A 21,570-nucleotide genomic window follows, 5' to 3' on the forward strand; every position below is an offset into this window, starting at 1 on the left:
CACTTGCTATCTCTCTGCATGGTTCTTTGTATCCCTGAAAGCAGGAGAACAGAGAACAATTAAGACTAGTATCTGCATTTGTGCTGGACTGGACCTGTCACCGGTGGTTCTTGTTATATGCTTTCATGTAGATTCCAACATATTACAACCCCTTACAGGGTTTTCTTGGCAAGAGTTATTCGGAAAGTTTGACATTGGCTTCCTATTAGGATAAGATAATGTGACTTGACCAGTATCACTCAGGCCCCTGCTATACTGCCATATAAAATCCAGATTTTATTTGGATTATATGGCAGTGTAGACTCATAACGGTGCTCCATGCAGTCATGCTGGCCACATGACTTAGGAGGTGTCTACAGACAATGGCGGCTTTTCAGCTTAGAAATGGAGATGAGAACCAACCTGCAGAGTCAGACACGACTAGACTGAATGTCAGGAGAAAACCTTTACCATTACTAGACTCATATAATCCAGTTCAAAGCAGATAATGTGGATTGTCTGTTTTGATAATCTGGATTATATGGCTGTAGATCCAGCCTGATTCCTGACCCTAGTTATTCATGACAAAAATACTCAATGATAGGGATCCATATTTCTAAGTTGGGTCTATAATGCTGATGGGATAATACATTCAATGAAGTTGTTGCTTACTTTACTTCTGTTGTTGATCACAATGTTACTATAGTACTACTTGGCATAACTAATTTATATATGCAAAACAATGCACACACCTCTAGTATCCCTTTCAACCGTTTTGAAAGACAGAGCTACATTATAACTATAATCAGCATCCAGGTTTTCTCCATTCCCTAAATTGGATAATTATGTTTCTCTATCCATGAATTAGGACCAACTGATGAATTGTGGATTGGATTGAATGACCTCAAGGTACAAATGTGCTTTGAATGGACAGATGGGACCCCTGTAACGTATACCAAATGGCTACCTGGAGAGCCAACACATGCTACCAACAGGCAAGAAGACTGTGTTGTTATGAAAGGGAAGGTAAAATTGTTTCAGTGTCTCTCGCTTGTCTTCTATTATCCAAGTGTTTTTTTTCCATTTCATTTTATCCAACATGATGCAATATTTCTATTCAGCATAATACGTACTATCAACACCAATTAATTTAAGAATTATTTAAGAATTAAGAATTATAATTAAGAGTTTAGAAATGGAAAACTATTGTGACATTGTATTTGAGGATACACTTATTTAAAATGTATATCAATATGAATAATGTGTTATTATTCAACCCAGTGTGAATAATATTTTGAAAGTTTTTGTATCCATTTAAAAGATATAGCTCTTTTTGTGATCAAAATGATATAGGGTAACCTTGTGTTATAAAGTCAAACCAATATGGAAGTTTTAGAAAGCCTTATTTCAAAAATGAGTTTTGAAAATAACAAAATAATTAGTTTTGAAAAATTGCACTTCTCTAAATCTTTTTCAGCAGGAAAAAAATCTAAAATTATTCATTGATTCCTTTGAAATGAAGTTTGTGAAGCAGCTCATTCTTAGGTCAGAATAGGCTCTTCCACCAATATCTTTTCTTTCTTTGACTGATGTAGGATGGCTATTGGGCGGATCAACAATGTGATGTGAAACTTGGATTCATTTGCAAAAGGAAACCATTAAAAGAAGCTCCAGAAGAACAAGATAAAATTGAAGAAGGCTGCCAGAGAGTAAGCAATGCAAACTTGATTAAAGAAACCTAGAGTGTAATATCATGCCTACCTTAAGTTGTTAATTACTTTTTTTGGTCAGATGCCGTTTTAATAGTTTGCATAGTAATTGAATTTTCTGAAAATCTTGTGGTTTCCCTCTTTCTTTTCATTTGATTCAGTTGAGGGGACCTTTTATTAAATCAACACATCCCCATCACTCCCTTACCACTGATTCTGTTGGGTTGGGGCTGGCATTTTAAGCTAAAACAACAACAACAACAACAACAACAACAACAACAACAACAATCTGCCCTCAGGAGGACTTAGGGCAGTTTCCAACATAAAGCAAAACATTCAATTGAATATTTAGAGGGATTTCTACCCCACTCCCAAAATTGGCTTTTCTCTTTAAGTTTTCTTCCAGCCAGAAGTAATGAGTAGGGTTTTTTTCGTGGAAAAAGCTTGTCCTGAGTACTTGGATGGTTGACAGATTATTACATGTATGTAGTCCATTTGGTAAAAAAAGAGTTGTTTTACTTAATACAGTAGTTCTCAACCTGTGGGTTCCCAGATGTTTTGGTCTTCAACTCCCAGAAATCCTAACAGCTGGTAAACTGGCTGGGATTTCTGGGAGTTGTAGGCCAAAATACCTGAGGGTCCCTAGGTTGAGGACCACTGACTCAATATAACTAATATCACTATTCACCTGGCAAAGCATCCCAGCATATATAAGGCCACCTATGTTCTTGTAAAAATGTCAGAGATCACATTCTCATCACCTTTTTTGGCTGAACTATGGGAAGTGTGAGGGAGGCCACCGCCTGCTTCTGCACAATAAGAATTGGTTTACATTTGCTATACAACCTGTTGCTTAATTTGGGTTTATGTGTACTTAAGACTTATATATTACTAGCTGTGCCCGGCCACGCGTTGCTGTGGCGAAGTATGGTGGTATGGGAAATAAAGTATTGAGGAATTGGTGGTAGTTAAGGTAAAGGGTCCCCTGGGCTGAGCGGGTTGCTAAGAGACCAAGTGAGCGGAGCTTAGCCTTCTAACTGGCAGCAATTGGATAAAAACAATTATTCCTCTCCCTATAATTAGGAATTTATTTTTCTTTTCTTTTTGTTGTATCAACCTAGAGGCATGGATGAGGGGTTGTGATGTCAATTTTTGAGGTTGTGGGGTGTTTACTTTTGTTGTTTTGTCCGCTGCTGTGATGCCATCACTCTTTTATATATATATATATATACACTGGATGTATATATATATATATATATATATACACACTGGATGTATATATATATATATATATACACTGGATGTAGGCAGATGGATTTTCTCTCCTGATAATATCTGCTGAAACCAGAAAACACCAATATATTGATTTATTCCCCCACTAATGTCTAATCATGTTCATCCCAGATTCTGTTTTGATGACAGAGGCTGAGATGTATTCGAAATTTGACATATCTGGATATTGGGCTTTCTCAGGAGTTGTGTATTTTTAGGGGCAGGAAGGGCATAACCAACTCTTTCCCCAATTTCCAGCTTTTTTCTTTCTCCCCCTCAAATTCTCCCTCAACTCTGGAATACCTTTTCTGTAGCCTTTGGGGCTGCGGTGGTGCAATGGGTTAAACCCTTGCACCAGCTGAACTGTTGACCTGAAAGTTGAAGGTTCCAAACTGAGAGATGGGATGAGCTCCTGTCTGTCAGCTCCAGCTTCCCATGTGGGGACATGAAAAAAGCCTCCCAGCAGGTTGGTAACACATCCGGGCATCCCCTGGGCAACGTCTTTGTAGACAGCCGATTCTCTCACATCAGAAGCGACTTGCAGTATGTTCTCAATTCGTTTCTGACACAATTAAAAAGGCAGCCCTTGCCTGCCCTCGTGAATTCTGATTACTGTGTAAAAATGGTTTAACCAATTCACATTTTAAAATGTCAGTGTGAATCTACCACTTTAACTGCCACTGCTCAATGCTGTAGAATATATGGAGTTGAAGCTTGATAAATTATGGACCTCAATATATTTTGATCATAGCTTTTTAAAATTATGATTTTTTTAATGTTTGTGCTGTTTGACTTGCTTTGTAGTTTGTCTATTTTATTTCATTGGGTGAGAGAGAATAGAAATAAATCAGTGTCATCTTAGTTGTATTGTTTGCCCCATTCTCCAATATTTCAACATAAAATTTGCTTACAAAGTTTGGATAAGGAAGCTGAGATAAGAGTATTTACACTCTAATATCAATATTCTTTTAATTTGACACTGCTATTCTTAAAAACACATTCTTAATGCAATGGATATCCTTTCAGTAAAAAGCCTTTTCATTGATTGATCATAACTAACATGCTTTTTCATTTAAGGAAATCTTGATCTTAGTAACTTTTTTTTCTGCTTAGACTTTCTTTGTCATATTTCTCTGGCTTTAGTTTGGCACTATAATGTTCAATTCAGTTTTTGTGAGTGATATAACAGATGCTATAATTCATATCCATACAAAGAGAGAAAGAAAACCAGGAATATGCATGATTTCTTCTTCTTTTCAATAGGGCTGGAAAAGACATGGTTTTTACTGTTATATGATTGGAAATGTGTTTTCAACATTTGCGGAAGCAAATCACACATGTATAAAGGAGGGCGCCTATTTAACTTCTGTTGAAGACAGGTGAGATTTTTTAAAAACCTAAAGCTACAGTCCTGTTTGGAAAAATAACACCGAGACCACTGGTATCCTGTAACGTATTGCAGAATGAGGTTTCATGGGCTGTAGCTTATGAAATGCTACCCAGAATTTTAATAGGGGTGTAAGTATGCATCTGCAGTAAATAAGATTGGTAGGGTTAAAAAAAGACTATTGCTTACATTACTAAGCACATTATTGATACTAATAATCTAGCCACTAACCATTTTAAAATCTGGTGCTGATAAATTAACACCAATTAGTCAACATACATAGGAAGTCGGACTTGAACTTCCCAGTGGAACTTCCATTGAGTTGTAACTTCCCGACTCAATTTCTCTGTCTTTCTGTCACCTCCCTTTGAAGTTTCTATTCCACATGATGTTTCTTGCCACGTTAAGAATTCCTCAGGGGGCTCTTTCTAGGGGCCCATCCAGACAGGCCTTTAAACCAAGACCTGTTTTGGTTTTACTGGAGGCATCCAAATGACACCTCTGGTAAAACTGAATTAATTAAGATCAAAATAAGGTTTTCCTAGTTTGATGCAAATTCATTAGCTATTCCTTTAGATGTGGGTCTTCCTGAAAGGCCTGGCTCTAATGGAGTATTTGTCCTATGGGGACTCATTACCAGGTAGTCCTGAGGCTACCCAAGGGTGAGTTCTCATAGCCGTCTCACACCTTCTGGAGACCAAAGGTACAAGATGGCAACCACTCCCTCCCCCAAACCTCCTAAAACCGCCTTTAAAATTAAAAAAAACCTGATTCAACCTCCATTAAGGTCCTCCTTGAGTCCTCTTGGAGCGAAGAAATGATGTGCCCGAAGACCGGGGGGAATGGACAGACAAGGAGATTTCTTCACACTAGGAGGACTCTAGAAGTACCTTATTGGCAGCTAAGTACATTTTTAATTTTAAAGGTCATTTTGAGGGGCTTCGGGGTGGTTACACGACATCCCAGTAGTTACCAGGATGGCATGTAAACACACACACACACCCCGGAAATGTCTGGGTTTGGGGGGGGGGGGATTTAAACGCATGCTGAAGTGGTTTTTTTTAAACCCGCTTCAGCACGCATTTAAGTATAGTGTGGAAGCGCCCCAGGTTTACAGATTGTAAGAAAAAAACCTTTTACTTTTCTCTTCCCAATCATCTCTTAGGATGCTGTTGTATTTTTGTACAGTAAAAAAGAGGAACGATTTGGTTCTTTGGATGCTCATAGAAATGATTGTGCTTTCTCATGGTTGAACATTCCTCTCTATGGTTGGAGGGTGTGCTACTACTTTGACACATTTTGATAATTGTTATTACAAAATAGTTTTTGAGAAATTACTATGAAATTTGAATGTTGACATGTACCTTCTTCTTTACAGATATGAACAAGCATATCTGACCAGTTTGGTTGGGCTTAGGCCAGAAACCTATTTTTGGATTGGTCTTTCTGACATACAAGAAAAAGGAACATTTATATGGACCAATGGAGAACCTATCAAGTTCACTCACTGGAATTCAGAAATGCCTGGTAAATAGATATCTTCTGTTGAACTGATTATACGCTAAGAGAATAGCTGGTATAATATAAAGATTAGCTTATTGGCTTAACACTTGGGGCTATTGATATAGAAGGTAATTTATGAGGGAATGTATAGGATGGAATGTACACCCCAGTATTTACTAAAATATCTATTTCTCATTCAGCCATAATCATCTCATAGATGAATTAACATAAACTCATCTTGAAAAACATAACATTTATGCTTCACTATAAATGTTAGAGTGAAGCAGTGTGAGAGGGCATAAGAAATCAGGAACTTGTTGAAGAATAATTAGAATATATATGCAGTAATTATGATTAACCTAACCTTGTCTGTGGTGTCCACCAAATGTGGTAGACTCAATTTCCATGTTCCCAGTGAGAATTGTAGTGCCAACTTATCTGGGAGGCAATAGATTGGGAAAGGCTGGTCTAACATTGTATACATACACAGGAGGATGTCTGCATACGTACTGAGTTGTCTACATATTAACTGAGAAGTAAGCCTCTTGGCTTTTGTCAAATTTACTCTAGTTCATTATATAGAGGAGTGGGACCTTCATTTGTTATGTGTTTGGGAATAACGGATTGGGATTTTTTTGACCAGTCTTCCTTGTCTACGAATAAAAAGATGTGTCTTGAAAATCCCTTTAAAATGTTCTATATTAGCCTCCAAGAGAAGAAAAACCAAAGTAAGTTGCAAAATTAAATGTAAGCTGGTCTTTTAGGGAGATTGGAGGATTATTCCGAAGGCTGGGAATGTATCTCTGCATTACCGTAAAGTTTGATTCAGTAGCGATAGGCAGCGTATTCATTCAATGGGTCTACATATTACATTGTCATTTAATCTGGGGCTGGAGCACCCCAACGATTTCTCCTGTGATATTTCCTTCTGCCACATATTTTCTTCTGCTATATCTAGTGGGTATTTCACCCATCAATTAGAAATTTGCCAAGTGATGTTTAAACTTATTTTCAATATCCTGTGTTTTCAAATCAAATGGCAAAAATATGTTGAAAATACAGCAATTTTAAACCCCCTGCCCCTCCTTTTAAAAGTAGCATTCACAGGAAGCAAATCTCAGGTTAAAGAAGGGTTGGTAGCACCACTTTTTAAGGATCCATAACATTTAATAATGAAACACATACATTGCAAATTAAGTGACACAGGACTCTCTTTCTCTTCATGTGCCATGCAGGACGGAAACCAGGCTGTGTGGCTATGACAACTGGCATTTCAGGGGGGTTATGGGATCTTCTGAAATGTGAAAAGAAGGCAAAGTTTCTCTGCAAGCGCTTTGCAGATGGGGTTACTCCACCACCTCCACTGACGACAACTCCGCCTCCCAAGTGCCCTGAATATTGGGGTCCCAGTGACGAGAGGAGTTTGTGCTTCAAGGTATGGCACTTGATATATACATGGGGTTATACAGCCCTGAATAAATATATTTCCTCCTTTCTTTTTATATATTAGTTTTTGTAGACTGCTTCATTAGGAAAACTTAGGATGGGTAATATATCTTAAACCGTAATATGATTTGATTGACATACTGTTGATCCATCCTTCCTGCATTAGCCTAGCAATTTCATTTTGGGGAAAAATATGAAGTCAAGGGACAGACTGGGGAAGTGAATTTTCCTCTCTTCCTCAGCTGCTTGGATACTTCTCATAGCTATGAAGGAGGAGATGATTTATGTTTGCATGCTTTGGTTTTATTTGCTTCTGTACTGTAACACTTGAGAGCACATCTTCTGTGCTGGTATGGCTGTACCAGAAGCTCCAACTTTATTTCTTTCTGCTAATGTTTGCAGTCATAGGGCAGGCCGCCTGTCCATCATCTTTAAGTTTGGTTCTGCCCCTTGTTCAGGACTCTGGAAGGGAAAGAGCCATTTTTTTTAGTCAGTCTCACTTAAGGAAGCTAAGCTATAGGATGTAGACCAGCTCGTCCCATAGAAAAGCTTCATATCTCAAGAACATCCGGGGATATAGAATATCCGAGGAAACAGAAACAGAAATTCTAGGGGAAAAGTCCCAAAAGCTCTGACTGAGAGCTCACAGCCTCTCAGCCTCACAGCTCCTGAGGGAAACAGCCCTAAAGTTTCCAAAGAAACCTCGGAGAGAGAACAGCATCACAGATCCACGGAACCCCAGCTGAAACATCTGCAAGCCTTGGTTGGTAGGTCTACTCGATGCCCAGATGCATTTGGAATCGGTAGTAGGTCCCACATCAGCTAGGCCCATATGATAGACAGCCTGGGAGAGATTATAAGGGGCTTTCTTCTTACAGAGAAAGTACAGTTATCCAAAGCCGATTGCCCGTCCCCTGGGGAAAAGATTGAAAAGCCAACAGTTTATTAAGTGTTATTTGACTCCTTGAAGATTCACTATTTGTTCAACAATAAAGACTTTGTTATTTCATTAAAGACTCAAAAGACCATCCCTTTCAGGAGAATCCTCAAGAACCTCTCTTTGAGACGCCCTGGTTTCCCGCTGGCCATAAAGTATACGTCCTATACAAAAGACAATAGTTACAGGCCCAGCGCTTGACTGAACATCTTCCATTGGCCTCAGCTGCAGGCCAACATTGCAGCCCATGCATCACCATATAGCCAGCAACAGGAAATTTGATTGATGGCTCTGGATAATCAGGATAGAATTATTTTGGGTCCAATTCTACTGTTCTCTGCTGTGCAGCATCTGCTACATCATTTAGCACTAGAAAATACTTATGCTATGGCAGTAATGTGTGTCCATATGCAGCACTGAAGCACAACTCCCTTTTGGGAGGCCTGGAACTACACCTGGTCCTGGCATTGAAGACCACCTCTATCTAGAAAGAAGTTAAAAGTGAATAGGTGGTGTAACTCAGTGTGAGATAGTTTCACTGAACAATAAATATGAAATACATACAAACTAAAATCAACAGTAGCTGAAGTAATCTTGGGCTGAAATACTTAACAGGAGGATAATCTTGAAATTATTCACTTAATTGCAATGGAAGGATGGGCAGTAACTTTTCCTTCCTTTCAGGTGACCTCAGAGATAATTGGGTGTGTGTGCAATAAACCCATCAAAGGACAGGTGTAGGACCATAATGGTTAAAAAGTTTTGCCTTGCCACCAACCCAAAAAGTAAATTTGCCAAGTCTGCTCTACAGCCAAAGGTTGCTCATCCCCATCAAACTGAACTTTGTAGTATTTCTTGTCAGGAAAAAATGCACTCAGTATATTGTGCCTAATTGTTCAATCATATATTTTCTTTAGGCTTTCGTAACAGCAGATAACCTAAAATCATGGGTTGATGCTCGGACTTTTTGTACAGAGATTGGAGGTGAACTGGCCTCACTTATCAGTTCAAAAGAAGAACGTTCACTGCAACGCTACTTAGCGTGAGTATCTGGACCCATCTACATAATCATAGTACTTTTAATATAATAATAATAATAATAATAATAATAATAATAATAATAATAATAATAATAATATTTTCATGTCAGGAGCGACTTGAGAAACTGCAAGTCGCTTCTGGTGTGAGAGAATTCTAAATGTAAAATGCTAGAGATGGTGGGAATGTTTTTCTGAAACAAGACAGTATAAAAATGCTCCATAAAGTTATTCAGTTATTTGCTTAGGGTCTTATGAACAAGCTCTTTTCACTACTTACTTCCTTTGTCCCATTGGAATAAGAAGGTTTGCTATTATCCAAATGTCACATGTCCATGTGAAGTCTGGGAACATATCCCCCACAGATATAAGGGCTGGACTGTATACATATCTCTAGCTAGCCTGACTAGACCATTTATTTTATCTTGATTGCAACCAGTATTTTAACTATATTTGGTACAGGCTTCTCAATTAGTTTTGGAGTTCTCTGCCCTACTTTCAAGAGTCACAATTAAGTATCCTCACCATATGACTGGCATTGTAAATTATTCTTGTATGTCTCCAAATCCTTTCTCACTTATGATTCCAAAGGAAACCTATCACAAGGTCTTTTTGGCAATGCTTATTCAGAAGTTATTTGCCATTGCTTCTCTTGAGCTTGAAAGGGAGTGGTTTGTCCAGTGGGCTTTCAAAGCAAGTTTCCCATAATCCTAGCCCAATGCTCAAACCACCATTTCATGCTGGCTTTTAGCTTTCAAATAATCTTTTTACTGGAGCATAACTAGGTCCGTTTGTGACCTCCCCCCCCCCCCCAAGACCCCAGAATCTAATACTGTCCCAGAAATGAATAATTTCAGTCCCGTAATGAGATAAAGTACTTGACGTTTTGCAGACATGCTAGGCACTTATTTATAAAATAATATGTATGTTTACTTTGGCTCTACTTGTGTTTTTGTGATATATTAGGAGCTCTGGATACAGCAATCAGCGCTATTGGATTGGTTTAAATTATTTAAGCCCAACAGAAGGATTTGCATGGAGCGATGGATCCCCAGTGAGTTATTTACTTGTATTCTCAATATTTTGTTTTCATCTGCTTGATGTCGGTTGATGTACTTTATGATGATTTTACTTCTCTGGTTTTAATTGTTTTAATTATATTATTTATCTGTTATAATCTTGTTTATGCTGGGCTTGGTCCCCATGTAAGCCACCCCGAGTCCCTTTGGGGAGATGGAACGGGATATAAGAATAAAGGTATTTTATTATTATTATTATTATTATTATTATTATTATTATGATCTGAATATAATACATAGGGAAATAAATCGGCAGACAGAGGTCTGGAATTGTGCAACAACAACAACAACAACTATTTCTATCCCGTCCTATCTCCCCGAGGGCATTCAATAAATAATTTCACATTTTAAAATAAATTGGATTGTCAAAAAAGAAGCCATATCAGCATAAAGACATTTAACAAAGTTTGCTTTTAAGTCAACTCTAAAGTTGCTGATTTAGATAATACATAGATTTGGATTCATCAGGTTAAAGGAAGAACTCATAAAGCACTCAAGGAAAACAAATTTCCCTCAAAATGCTGAACACCTGTAATATCTCTAATTGATTGAGAGTATTCAGTCAAGTTGGATTTTTGTCATATGATTACTCTTCTTTCTGAGCATATAAGTAACACATGTGTTTCAATGTTAGTTAGGATATGTAAACTGGGCGTATGGAGAACCCAATAATTACAATGGAATTGAACACTGTGGAGAGTTAAATGCAAATGTCGGTATGCGCTGGAATGACATGCACTGCGAAGATTTATTCTATTGGATTTGCCAGATCAGAAAAGGTAAGATTTCTTGTCAGGTAAGTCAGGTATAATTGAGAGATAACTAAAAGATCAAGAATTACACAAAGTAAAGTCAAATTATGTTTCATAAATATCATAAACTCAATATAAAAGTATTTTAAGACAAATAATTGTTCTATCTAATCACTTCAAATAGCTTGTCAAATCCAAAACATGTGTTATCCTCATATAAAGTTTATATCAAAGGGTCTAACTAAAGATGAAGAGGAAGTAGGTGACAGTGGGGAAATGTGTTGGTAAGGCAGAGGATGGACCCCAACGGTAGGAAACACAACAAGACGGGTTCCCTATGCTGACCCACAATTACTCCCACGGCCCTCCGCTTTACAAAGGGCCATCTGATGAGGCGTGTTGTAGTAATCCAGACTGGATGAAAAGGTGGGACAGATACATAGATAGCCACTTGCTAAGAAAAACAAGAGAAGAAGGTGACTTGGTTTCATGTATGTTCATGTGCTTCCCATAAGCTTTTGGAAACAGAATACGAAACTAATTGTCCTAATACTGCAGGACTTTTGTTGTGTGAATCTTAGGCTTTTAAAAGTAGAGAAATGCAGAAAATGCAGTGATGGGAAAGATATAGGAAAGTGAATGTGGAATTTCAGAATAAATACCTAGATGTTTCTTCAAGATATAGGAGGTTCATCCGACTTGATGTGTTCCTAGCATTAAATTAATTGATAATATTCTTGACATAGTACACAGATAACAACACTATATTCTGTCTGTCTGTCTGTCTGTCTCTATCTGGAATTTTATAGGAGAGCAACCCAAACCAGAACCAACAAATCGACCTTTGCCAAGTGAGTTTCTATTGCTTGAGTAGCCAGTAATGGGAGTGGAATTAAGAGTCATTTCTCAATGGGCAAGACGTCCATTCTTTTTACTTTTTTAGTAAACCCCTCCAGCCTTATTTAATAACATTTGGAAACAACAATTGCTGAGTTTCATGACTATTTTCGGCCATTTCCAAAGGGTGGTGTAGTTATTTAAGCTTTGGACTACAACTCTGGAGACCAACTTCAGAAGAAGACAATTTCTAAACAATTCTTTAACCAAAACCCCAAGATCAGAAACATACAAAAATACAAACTGAACTATATATATTTATAATGATTTATGTAAAGATTGTAACCAGAATTTGGAATGTCTATTTTCTGAATATAGAACACAACCTGTTATTCATCATTTTCCAAAAGAAAATATTTTCTTCATTGTGTTGCTTACAAAATATCTTGTAAACAATGTGCTAATAATAGTGACATGTTACTAACATTAAGCTTTTAAGATATCTTTCATTATTTTGAAGAAATCCTTTGAAAATGTCAAAACACCATTTGAAAACACCACTTAAAAGTAATAGATGAATGTTAGTTGTTACATGAAAAGGTAACAATGTTGCCAATCATTTTTGTTTGTACCAGCTTTGAAAATGATGGTTGGACTCCATAGACTTCTTAATCTATATATATATAAAAGAGTGATGGAATCAGGGCACCGGACAAAACAACAGGCCCCCCAAACTCGAAATCTGACAACACAACCCATCATCCACGGCTCTAGGTTGATACAACAAAAAGAAAAGAAAAATAAAGTTCTAATTAGAGGGAGAGGAATAATTGTTTTTATCCAGTTGCTGCCAGTTAGAAGGCTACGCTCCGCACACTTGGTCTCCTAGCAACCAACTCAGCCCAGGGGACAGGCAGACTTAGGACTCACTTAGGCCTCTTCCACAAATTATCTAATTTTCACTGGATTATATGGCAGTGTAGACTCAAGGCCCTTCCACACAGCTATATAACCCATTTAGAATCTTATATTATCTACTTTGCACTGGATTATCTTGACTCCACACTGCCATATAATCCACTTCAGTGTGCATTTTATACAGCTATGAAGAAGGGGCCTCATATAATCCAGTTCTAAGCAGATAATATAAGATTATCAATATACGGTACAGTCTCACCATACTTTGCCACAGCAACGTGTGGCCAGGCACAGCTAGTATTTATATAATATAAATTTATATATTTATATTTTATTTACTTTTTATACCTGATCCTAGAATATCAATTTGCTTTATCTGTGTTGCAGAATATGTGTTTACCAGTGATGGATGGGTCATCAATGAAGACAAACAATATTACTTTGGCACTGATAATGCTCCTATGGAAAAAGCTCGAGAATTTTGTAAGAAAAATTTTGGGGATCTGGCTGTCATTGAAAACAACTCTGAAAGAAAATTTTTATTACAATATGTAAGGCACTAATATTTTGTTTCTATCTTAACTAGTTCAAAACATTGAATTCTAAGACACTAGTATTCTTTAGAAGTGTTGGCTTTGGAATCTATATTCCTGAAGTTTGTTCCTGTCTTCTCTTCATCTCCTTACATAAGCATCTCAATCAGGGAACTAGCACTGTAATTATATGAAAATTATTTTACCATCAATTTATTATAGTGCATAGTGCAGAAACATTCTGAATTATGTAGGAAAAAAACCTTCTTATCCACACAACCCTTCATTTGTAGTCTTACTCAAGATCATCTGCTACTGCACTCAAAATGTTAAAAAGAGGACAAGAAAGCATTATCCATGGGTTGAGATTTTTAGAAAATTGTTCAATATATTTCCATCTATTTTAGTATGTTAGGGCTTTTCTATACTGTCCCAAAACCCTCCCCCCACCTCCTGACACATCATTTTCACACATCAGGAGTACTTTCCGAAGGGGCCTGTACTGCTGGAAAGCCCCTTGGGCAAGGTTTGGAGGGGAAATGGGAAGCTGGGGGAGGGTGGGCTCCATTCTGCTTCTTCAGGCTCCAGGAGCCTGAAGAACTGCGATGGCTGTGGGGATGGACCCCTGAGGACTGCAGAAGCAGTCCCAGGAATCAAGCCCCACAGGCTCATCCGGACTTTAGCTTAAGGTTCAGATCTGCAGATGTCAAATTTATCTGGAGTAAAACCTCCGCTTTGTACTGAATTAATTAGATAACCCATTTCAGGAAGGCCCGGATCTAATAGGGTATGGGCTCTGTGGGGATTGACCCCCAGATACTCCCAGGAGTCAATCCCAATACCCATCTTACATCTTTTGGGCTCCTGGAGCCCAAAGATGTGAGATGGCACATATCCTCTTCCCAACTCCCTCCCCCAAAAGGGGGAAATGTTCCTCCCCCCCCCCCCTCCTGGCATGTCATTTGCCATAGCAGCCTCATGGCGACCCAGTGAGTTTTCTTAATCTTAAGGCTTTTTTTTTGGGGGGGGGGGGGGGTTGGGTGGCCCCATTCCAGCACATGGTAGTTACATTCCCCCCTGGGAAAGCCTGGGTTTTTCTTTGGGCGTGGGGGCTTAAATCCACAATGAAACTGGTTTATGCCCTGTGTGGAAGCACCCTTAGTTTACTCCAGATTAATCCAGGTTAACCTGAGGCATCCTTTGGACGCCTCAGACTAACCCATGATGGGTTGTGCATTTTGGGCGTGTGTAGAAGGGCCCTTAAATGACTAATCAAATAACAAGGGGGAACAGAATAATGTCTGGATTATAATTTATGTCTTATTCCTTTAAAAAATTAAACTAGTAAACAGTTTTGCATATGTGTTGTTGAAGGCTTTCATGGCCGGGATCACAGGGTTGTTGTATGTTTTCCGGGCTGTATGGCCATGTTCTAGAAGTATTCTCTCCTGACATTTCACCTACATCTATGGCAGGCATCCTCAGAGGTTGTGAGGTATGGAGAAACAAAGGATGCCCCCAGGCAAAAGTAGCCAGTAGATGAAGCTATTCAATGCAAATTAGGGTGATTAACTGCAACATTCACGCTGGCCTCCAACTGATAAGAGTTCTTCCCTCACCCTGGACTTTCCACAATATATATATATATAAACCTTCCTGCTTAGTTTCTCCATACCTCACAACCTCTGAGGATGCCTGCTATAGATGTGGGCGAAACGTCAGGAGACAATACTTCTAGAACATAGCCATACAGCCCAGAAAACATACAACAACCCAGTTTTTGCATAACCCCGAATTTCCATTTTCAAGTAACTTTGAATTTATCTCAGATATCATTTCCAGAGTGCACAAGCAAAATAATATATTTCCATATTCATGCTTTAGATCTCACAGAATAAAACGGTGGACAGTTACTTCATTGGTTTACAACTAAGCCTTGATAAGGTGGCAAAGTAAGTAAATAAAAAAAAATCACTTTTATTATTGCAATTCCATCATATTAATCCTGCATTGATATAAGAATAATTAAGTGTTTTATAATCGAAAGCATGTATGTCTGTTATGATCTAGAAATCAAAATGATTGATCAAAGAGTTGGGTTTTTAAAAGCATTTTAGACAAGTGTTTCTCAAACTGTGCTCTTCCAGGTGTTTTGGACTTCAGCTCCCAGAAATCGCAGCCAGCTTACCACTGCTGGGAATTGTGGGAGTTAAAGTCCAAAACATCTGGAGGAGCACAGTTTGAGAAACTCTGTTTTAGACCTCTCCCCAGAGAAGAGGATCTGGGGAGAGAGGGCTCCACAGAGTCAAATAGATCATGTGGAAGCAATAAACTATTTCTGAATTCGATTCAGTTTGATTTTGCTTTTTCAAAAATGTATTAATAAATCATTTGTAGAATTGTTGTGATCTTTTTGTCTGAAGTATCCCCCTCACTTTGATTGGTTTTAACCATGTTAATCCACATTGGGCTGTTTATTTATAAGGTGGATGGATGGAACACCTGTGCAGTATTTAGCCTGGGCACCACATGAACCCAATTTTGCAAACAATGATGAAAATTGTGTGGTCATGTACAGAAGAACAGGTGAGTTCTTGGCCAATTATCCATAATGTATACCTCCCATGTTATAGTGTTGTAATGCGAAATAGGGCAAGTAGTATATGCCCAATCTGCTTGGAAGTCACCTGATCACCTGTGTAATGTTCTTTGATATGATCAAAGGACAGCCCCTTCTTTGGAGGAAGTTTCTTTTTTGGAGGTGTTTAAACAAAGCCTGGATGGTCATCTGCTGGGGGTACTTTAATTGTGCTTTTCCTGCATGACAGGGAGTTGGACTAGATGGCCAATGTGGTCTCTTCCAACTCGATAATTCAATTATTCTGTGATATGCACCTTGTTGCGCCTTGTTTCTAACCGCCTCTTTGTTTTTGATTTGCTGCCTGCTCTAACATCACAGCAGTTCTCAACAAAGCTTTGATTATATTCTGATATCACAATTGTTATACAATTAAAAGTACACTGAATCAGAAGTGAGCCTTATTGAATTTGGTCGAACTTACTCCCAGGTGCATGTGCTTAGAATTGCTACACACTGCAGCTCCTTTCCATGCAAGATGCTTAAGTGTGTAGTGGTGATGATCCAGCTCCAGGCATTTCTAGTTTACACTGAACTTCCAGATTCATTTCAATATGACTTCCAGGCTGGTTTTGGGACTAAAATGTCCTGTGGTTGATTTGATGAAGTGTCTATCCTGAGATTTTCAGGGATGTGTCTTCTGTCAGATCATGTCATTGGCTTTTATTACTGTAAGACCATTTGTCTGTAATGGAAGTTCTATCAAACAAGCATCTAACTCTAAGGAAATGGATTGTAATCAATGAAAGCCCATGCTAAAAAAAATCAATTAGTTTTAAAAGCGCCACAAGACTCTTCGTTAATATGATAAAACAAACAAATAGCTCAACGTTTTGAAATATGTTCCAATTGTTATGTTCTTATCTCATGAGTACATTCCAGAAGGTGGTGCTGGAGGACTAGTGTTCAGTTCCATGGTATGTTTGCTATTTAAGAATTACATGACAGCATTGGGAGAGCTCATCTGAACTGTTGGAGTTGGTTGCCATAGATATGTTGATTACACTAAGCATTATATCTCACTTGTATCATCCAATTGCTAATGTTCTGAATGGGTACTTGGAGATAATAATTGATTGAATTAGCTTTTTAATATATATTTTAGCTTTTTTTTAAAAAACCTGACAGAAGCTTAACCCTGAAGCAGTTGAAAATCATGAATGAGGTCTGCTGCTTTTACTATATAGGACTATACAGTCAGCCCTCCACATTTGCAGTTTTAACTTTTACAGATTTGATTCTTCATGGGTTTGTTTAATATGTTCTCTAAGTCTTCCAACACAACTCTGTTCAACATAAAGTTGCACTGGAGTACATAGAAATTGCTAGATAGGTTTTTTTCTCTTAGGTAACAAAAATAGTGTGGTTTTTATTCATTTTCTCACTTTTGAAAGGGTCCTCCCTCCCCACCCAACTTCCATGAAAGTGTGGGGCTTTTTGTACTATTGTCTCAAGATGAAATTCACAGTTACTGAGGCTGGATCTACACTGTGTAGATCAGTGGTTCTCAACCTGTGGGTCCCCATATGATTTGGCCTTCAACTCCCAGAAATCCTAAAAACTGGTAAACCTTGACAACACAGCTGGTAAACTGGCTGGGATTTCTGGGAGTTGGAGGCCACCAGTTGAGAACCACTGGTGTAGACCCATATAATGAAGACTGAGCTGCCCTGAACTGGCACCGACCATATAAGGCAGTTCAAATTATATTATTTGGCACATCCAGCATGAGATCTAATGTTTCCAGAACTAGATTTTATGCACAGAAAGCAGTTGTAGCTCATGACAACTTTCCTCAAGATATTAATAGCATTTCTACTTGAAGACTCAGCTACAGTTGCCCATGGTCTAGTACCATTTAGGATGGATCTGAAATGCCTTATGTATTGGATTCCTTCTGAAAAACTATTTAGAAGCACCCAGTTTTGTTTCATCTCATTGCATCTTAGCAGATTCAGGGTGTGCTGAGCAGCAGGACCAATTGGTGGGCCTTGCTGAGTTTATTTGATGACTTAACCACTGCTTGATTTCCCACAGTACCCCCAAGATACTGTTGTTTGGGAGCACTTTGAGAATTGTGTATGTCCTCTAGACCCAGTCACCAGAATTCAACCTTTTTTGGCACCTGACCTTTTTTTGGCACAGAATCCTTTAGCCTGCACTACAATTTCAGTATCATACAGGGTCAGAAAGGTCCAAGAGTGCTTACATGAGAAGGGTAATATAAAATAATAAAACTTTATTTATACCCCGCCACCATCTCCCCAATGGGGACTCGGGGCGGCTTACATGGGGCCATGCCCAAAACCATACAATATGACAGAATATAAAACAACATATCATAACACAATTTAACAATACAATAAATAATAACATACATTACAACCCAAAATTCAGAAAAAGCAATAAAAACCAGGGCAGGCCACATGAACACTAAGTTAAAACTCGGTGAGAAAGACATATGAATAAAACCACGGGGAGCAGGGACATAAAATAGTGGAACAGTCTAGAGGATAGATATCCCAAGGGAATAACCGAAGAAAGATATGACATTTACTCTCCAAAGGCACACCGGAAGAGCCATGTTTTTAAGTCTTTCTTAAAGGCTAGCAAAGTGGGGGTACTTGGGTTCCAGCAGCCATATCACTATGCCGGGTACTTTTTCCAGTCCTGTACTCCTGGTTGTTTCTGGGCCTCATAGTAGTTTTGAATGTCAGAAAAGTTCTGAACAACTGGGAACTGGGCAATTTAAAGCCATAAACACCTAGTAAGCTATTCTTATCTGATGATTTGTTTTATGATGCTCAGGGCTTTGGAATGATATAAACTGTGGTTACCCATCACCTTTCATATGTGAAAGGCACAAGAATATGGTCAACACAACAGCTGCTCCTACAGCTCCTTCTGTACCAGGAGGCTGCCCACAATCATGGCTTCGGTTTGAAAATAAGGTACAGTTATAATGTTCTTTTTTTCAAAATAGTATCAGGAAACTAAGGTACACCGGGGTGTGGGGCAGAGTAATTGAAGCTTTGTATCTACATCTCCCAATTCCAAATAATAATTGCCATTTAACACTGCATAAAATAATTATTACTGTCTAAATAAGCACGCATCTCATGATCCAGTTATAGTAATTTGAGAAGTATTTATGAGATCAGGGTACTAGCTCTGGAGGACAGATCCATTTAGAATGTAGGAACTATGTAGTGTAGATATATTCCAGGTAAGTGGATGTAGGATTATAGCCCAAAGTGAATATTTTATTCAGTGCAAATCTAATACAGATTATAGTAAAAGAGGAACAGGTAGTGGAGGTGGTGGTCTCCCTGGGTAAATAGGCTATACTAGCTGTGCCCGGCCACGCGTTGCTGTGGCTTAGTCTGGTGGTGTTGGTCAGTCTACATTAGGTTGTATTGATGCTGTGACCTCCACCCTTCTTTATACTCACATTAGTAGTAGTATTTGAAGTCTGTTACCTTCTTCAATTTTTGTGTTGATTGATAATTGCTTGAGATCCCTGTTGTCTTTGGTTTGTTGTTAATTATAATGTCTGATTCTGCTGAGTGCGGTTTATATTTTTATTGTGGTACAATAGTCTTTTTTTTGTTTTGCCTGTGTAGGTGTTTATTATTATTGTTGTTGTAGTGATTATGAAGGTTGGATAAGTTAGATGCTACTGTATTGTTTTTTGTAGGCCCAGTGTAGCACTGACTGGCCTCTCAGCCTCAGTGCCTGGCTGTTTCTTGCCTGTGATGGTGTTGATTCTTATTGTTGTTGTTGTCATTGTTATTATTGTAATTGTTTTTTTGGAGGCCAAGTGTGAATGTAGGGATTGGGGAGGTGGATGAGTTGTGTTGTCAAATGTTGTATTTGTTATAGTCACAATGTGTTGTTGTGAGTTTTGTGGGTCTGGATTGTGGTTTTGTGGTGTGGTTGTGTTGTTACAACTGAGAGGCAAGGCTTTTGTGTTGTGTTGTGAAGTTTTGTATTTCTGGGGTGTTTAGTTGTGTTGTTATAGTCACGATGCATTGTTGTGAGTTTTGTGGGTCCGGATTGTGGTTTTGTGGTGTGGTTGTGTTGTTACAATCGGGAGGGAATGCTTTTGTGTTGTGTTGCCAAGTTTCGTATTTTTGGGGCGTTTAGTTGTGCTGTTATAGTCATGATGCGTTGTTGTGAGTTTTGTGGGTCCGGATTGTGGTTTTGTGTTGTGGTTGTGTTCTTACAACTGGGAGGCAAGGCTTTTGCGTTGTGTTGTCAAATTTTTTATTACTGGGGCGTTTTGTTGTGTTATAGTCACGATGCGTTGTTGTGAGTTTTGTGGGTCCGGATTGTGGTTTTGTGGTGTAGTTGTGTTGTTACAACCAGGAGAAAAGGCTTTTGTGTTGTGTTGTCAAGTTTTGTATTTCTGGGGTGTTTAGTTGTGTGCCAAGTTTCATATTTCTGGGGCGTTTAGTTGTGTTGTTATAGTCACGATGCATTGTTGTGAGTTTTATGGGTCCGGATTGTGGTTTTGTGGTGTGGTTGTTGTTACAACCTGGAGGGAAGGCTTTTGCGTTGTGTTGCCAAGTTTCGTATTTACGGGGCGTTTAGTTGTGTTGTTATAGTCACGATGCGTTGTTGTGAGTTTTGTGGGTCCTGTGTGGTTTTGTGGTGTGGTTATGTTGTTACAACTAGGAGGCAAGGCTTTTGCATTGTGTTGCCAAGTTTCGTATTTACGGGGCGTTTAGTTGTGTTGTTATAGTCACAATGCGTTGTTGTGAGTTTTGTGGGTCCGGATTGTGGTTTTGTGGTGTGGTTGTGTTGTTACAACTGGGAGGCAAGGCTTTTGCGTTGTGTTGCCAAGTTTCGTATTTACGGGGCGTTTAGTTGTGTTGTTATAGTCACGATGCGTTGTTGTGAGTTTTGTGGGTCCTGTGTGGTTTTGTGGTGTGGATGTGTTGTTACAACTGGGAGGCAAGGCTTTTGCATTGTGTTGCCAAGTTTTGTATTTCTGGGGCGTTTAGTTGTGTTGTTATCGCATGATGCGTTGTTGTGAGTTTTGTGGGTCTGGATTGTGGTTTTGTGGTGTGGTTGTGTTGTTGTAACCTGGAGGCAAGCCTTTTGCATTGCGTTGCCAAATTTCGTATTTCTGGGATGTTTAGTTTTGTTGTTATAGTCACTGCGCAAACAACTTTAACATTTTATATATATAGATAACATCTCTGAGCATCCCACAGTAAAATGGGCTACCAGAGTCTAACTCTATAGTGCACTTCTTAAGCAAGGGAAATCTCACTGCTTTCACCCAGGCCCCTTCTACACTGTCCTTATATCCCAGGATCTGATCCCAGATTATCTGCTTATCCCAGATTATATTGCAGTGGAGACTCATATAATCCAGTTCAAAGTAGATAACCTGGGATCAGATCCTGGGATGTAAGGACAGTGTAGAAGGGCCCCCAGTCTCAATTCTGTCTGCTATTCCCTATTTAGCACAAGTGAAGTTCTGGCTGGATTACAAAATGGCAGCCATTGCAATTTAAACACCACCACCCCATTTT

At 38.7% G+C, this 21,570-nt stretch overlaps 1 protein-coding gene across 1 annotated transcript in view; it reads left to right on the forward strand.

Annotated features, from left to right (window-relative positions):
• Positions 1 to 21,570, forward strand: part of LOC103279104 (macrophage mannose receptor 1) — a 53,709-nt gene that overhangs the window by 17,183 nt on the left and 14,956 nt on the right. Inside the window, exons 8-20 of the mRNA XM_062983832.1 lie at positions 848 to 1,005; positions 1,575 to 1,688; positions 4,224 to 4,339; positions 5,726 to 5,874; positions 7,086 to 7,285; positions 9,151 to 9,275; positions 10,237 to 10,324; positions 10,984 to 11,128; positions 11,911 to 11,952; positions 13,244 to 13,407; positions 15,274 to 15,341; positions 15,875 to 15,975; positions 18,836 to 18,978. Of these exons, the coding sequence (XP_062839902.1) occupies positions 848 to 1,005; positions 1,575 to 1,688; positions 4,224 to 4,339; positions 5,726 to 5,874; positions 7,086 to 7,285; positions 9,151 to 9,275; positions 10,237 to 10,324; positions 10,984 to 11,128; positions 11,911 to 11,952; positions 13,244 to 13,407; positions 15,274 to 15,341; positions 15,875 to 15,975; positions 18,836 to 18,978 (1,613 nt within the window). The remainder of the gene's footprint in view (positions 1 to 847; positions 1,006 to 1,574; positions 1,689 to 4,223; positions 4,340 to 5,725; positions 5,875 to 7,085; positions 7,286 to 9,150; positions 9,276 to 10,236; positions 10,325 to 10,983; positions 11,129 to 11,910; positions 11,953 to 13,243; positions 13,408 to 15,273; positions 15,342 to 15,874; positions 15,976 to 18,835; positions 18,979 to 21,570) is intronic.

This window comes from Anolis carolinensis, chromosome 6 (genome assembly GCF_035594765.1).
Source record: "Anolis carolinensis isolate JA03-04 chromosome 6, rAnoCar3.1.pri, whole genome shotgun sequence".
Classification (NCBI taxonomy): domain Eukaryota; kingdom Metazoa; phylum Chordata; class Lepidosauria; order Squamata; family Dactyloidae; genus Anolis; species Anolis carolinensis.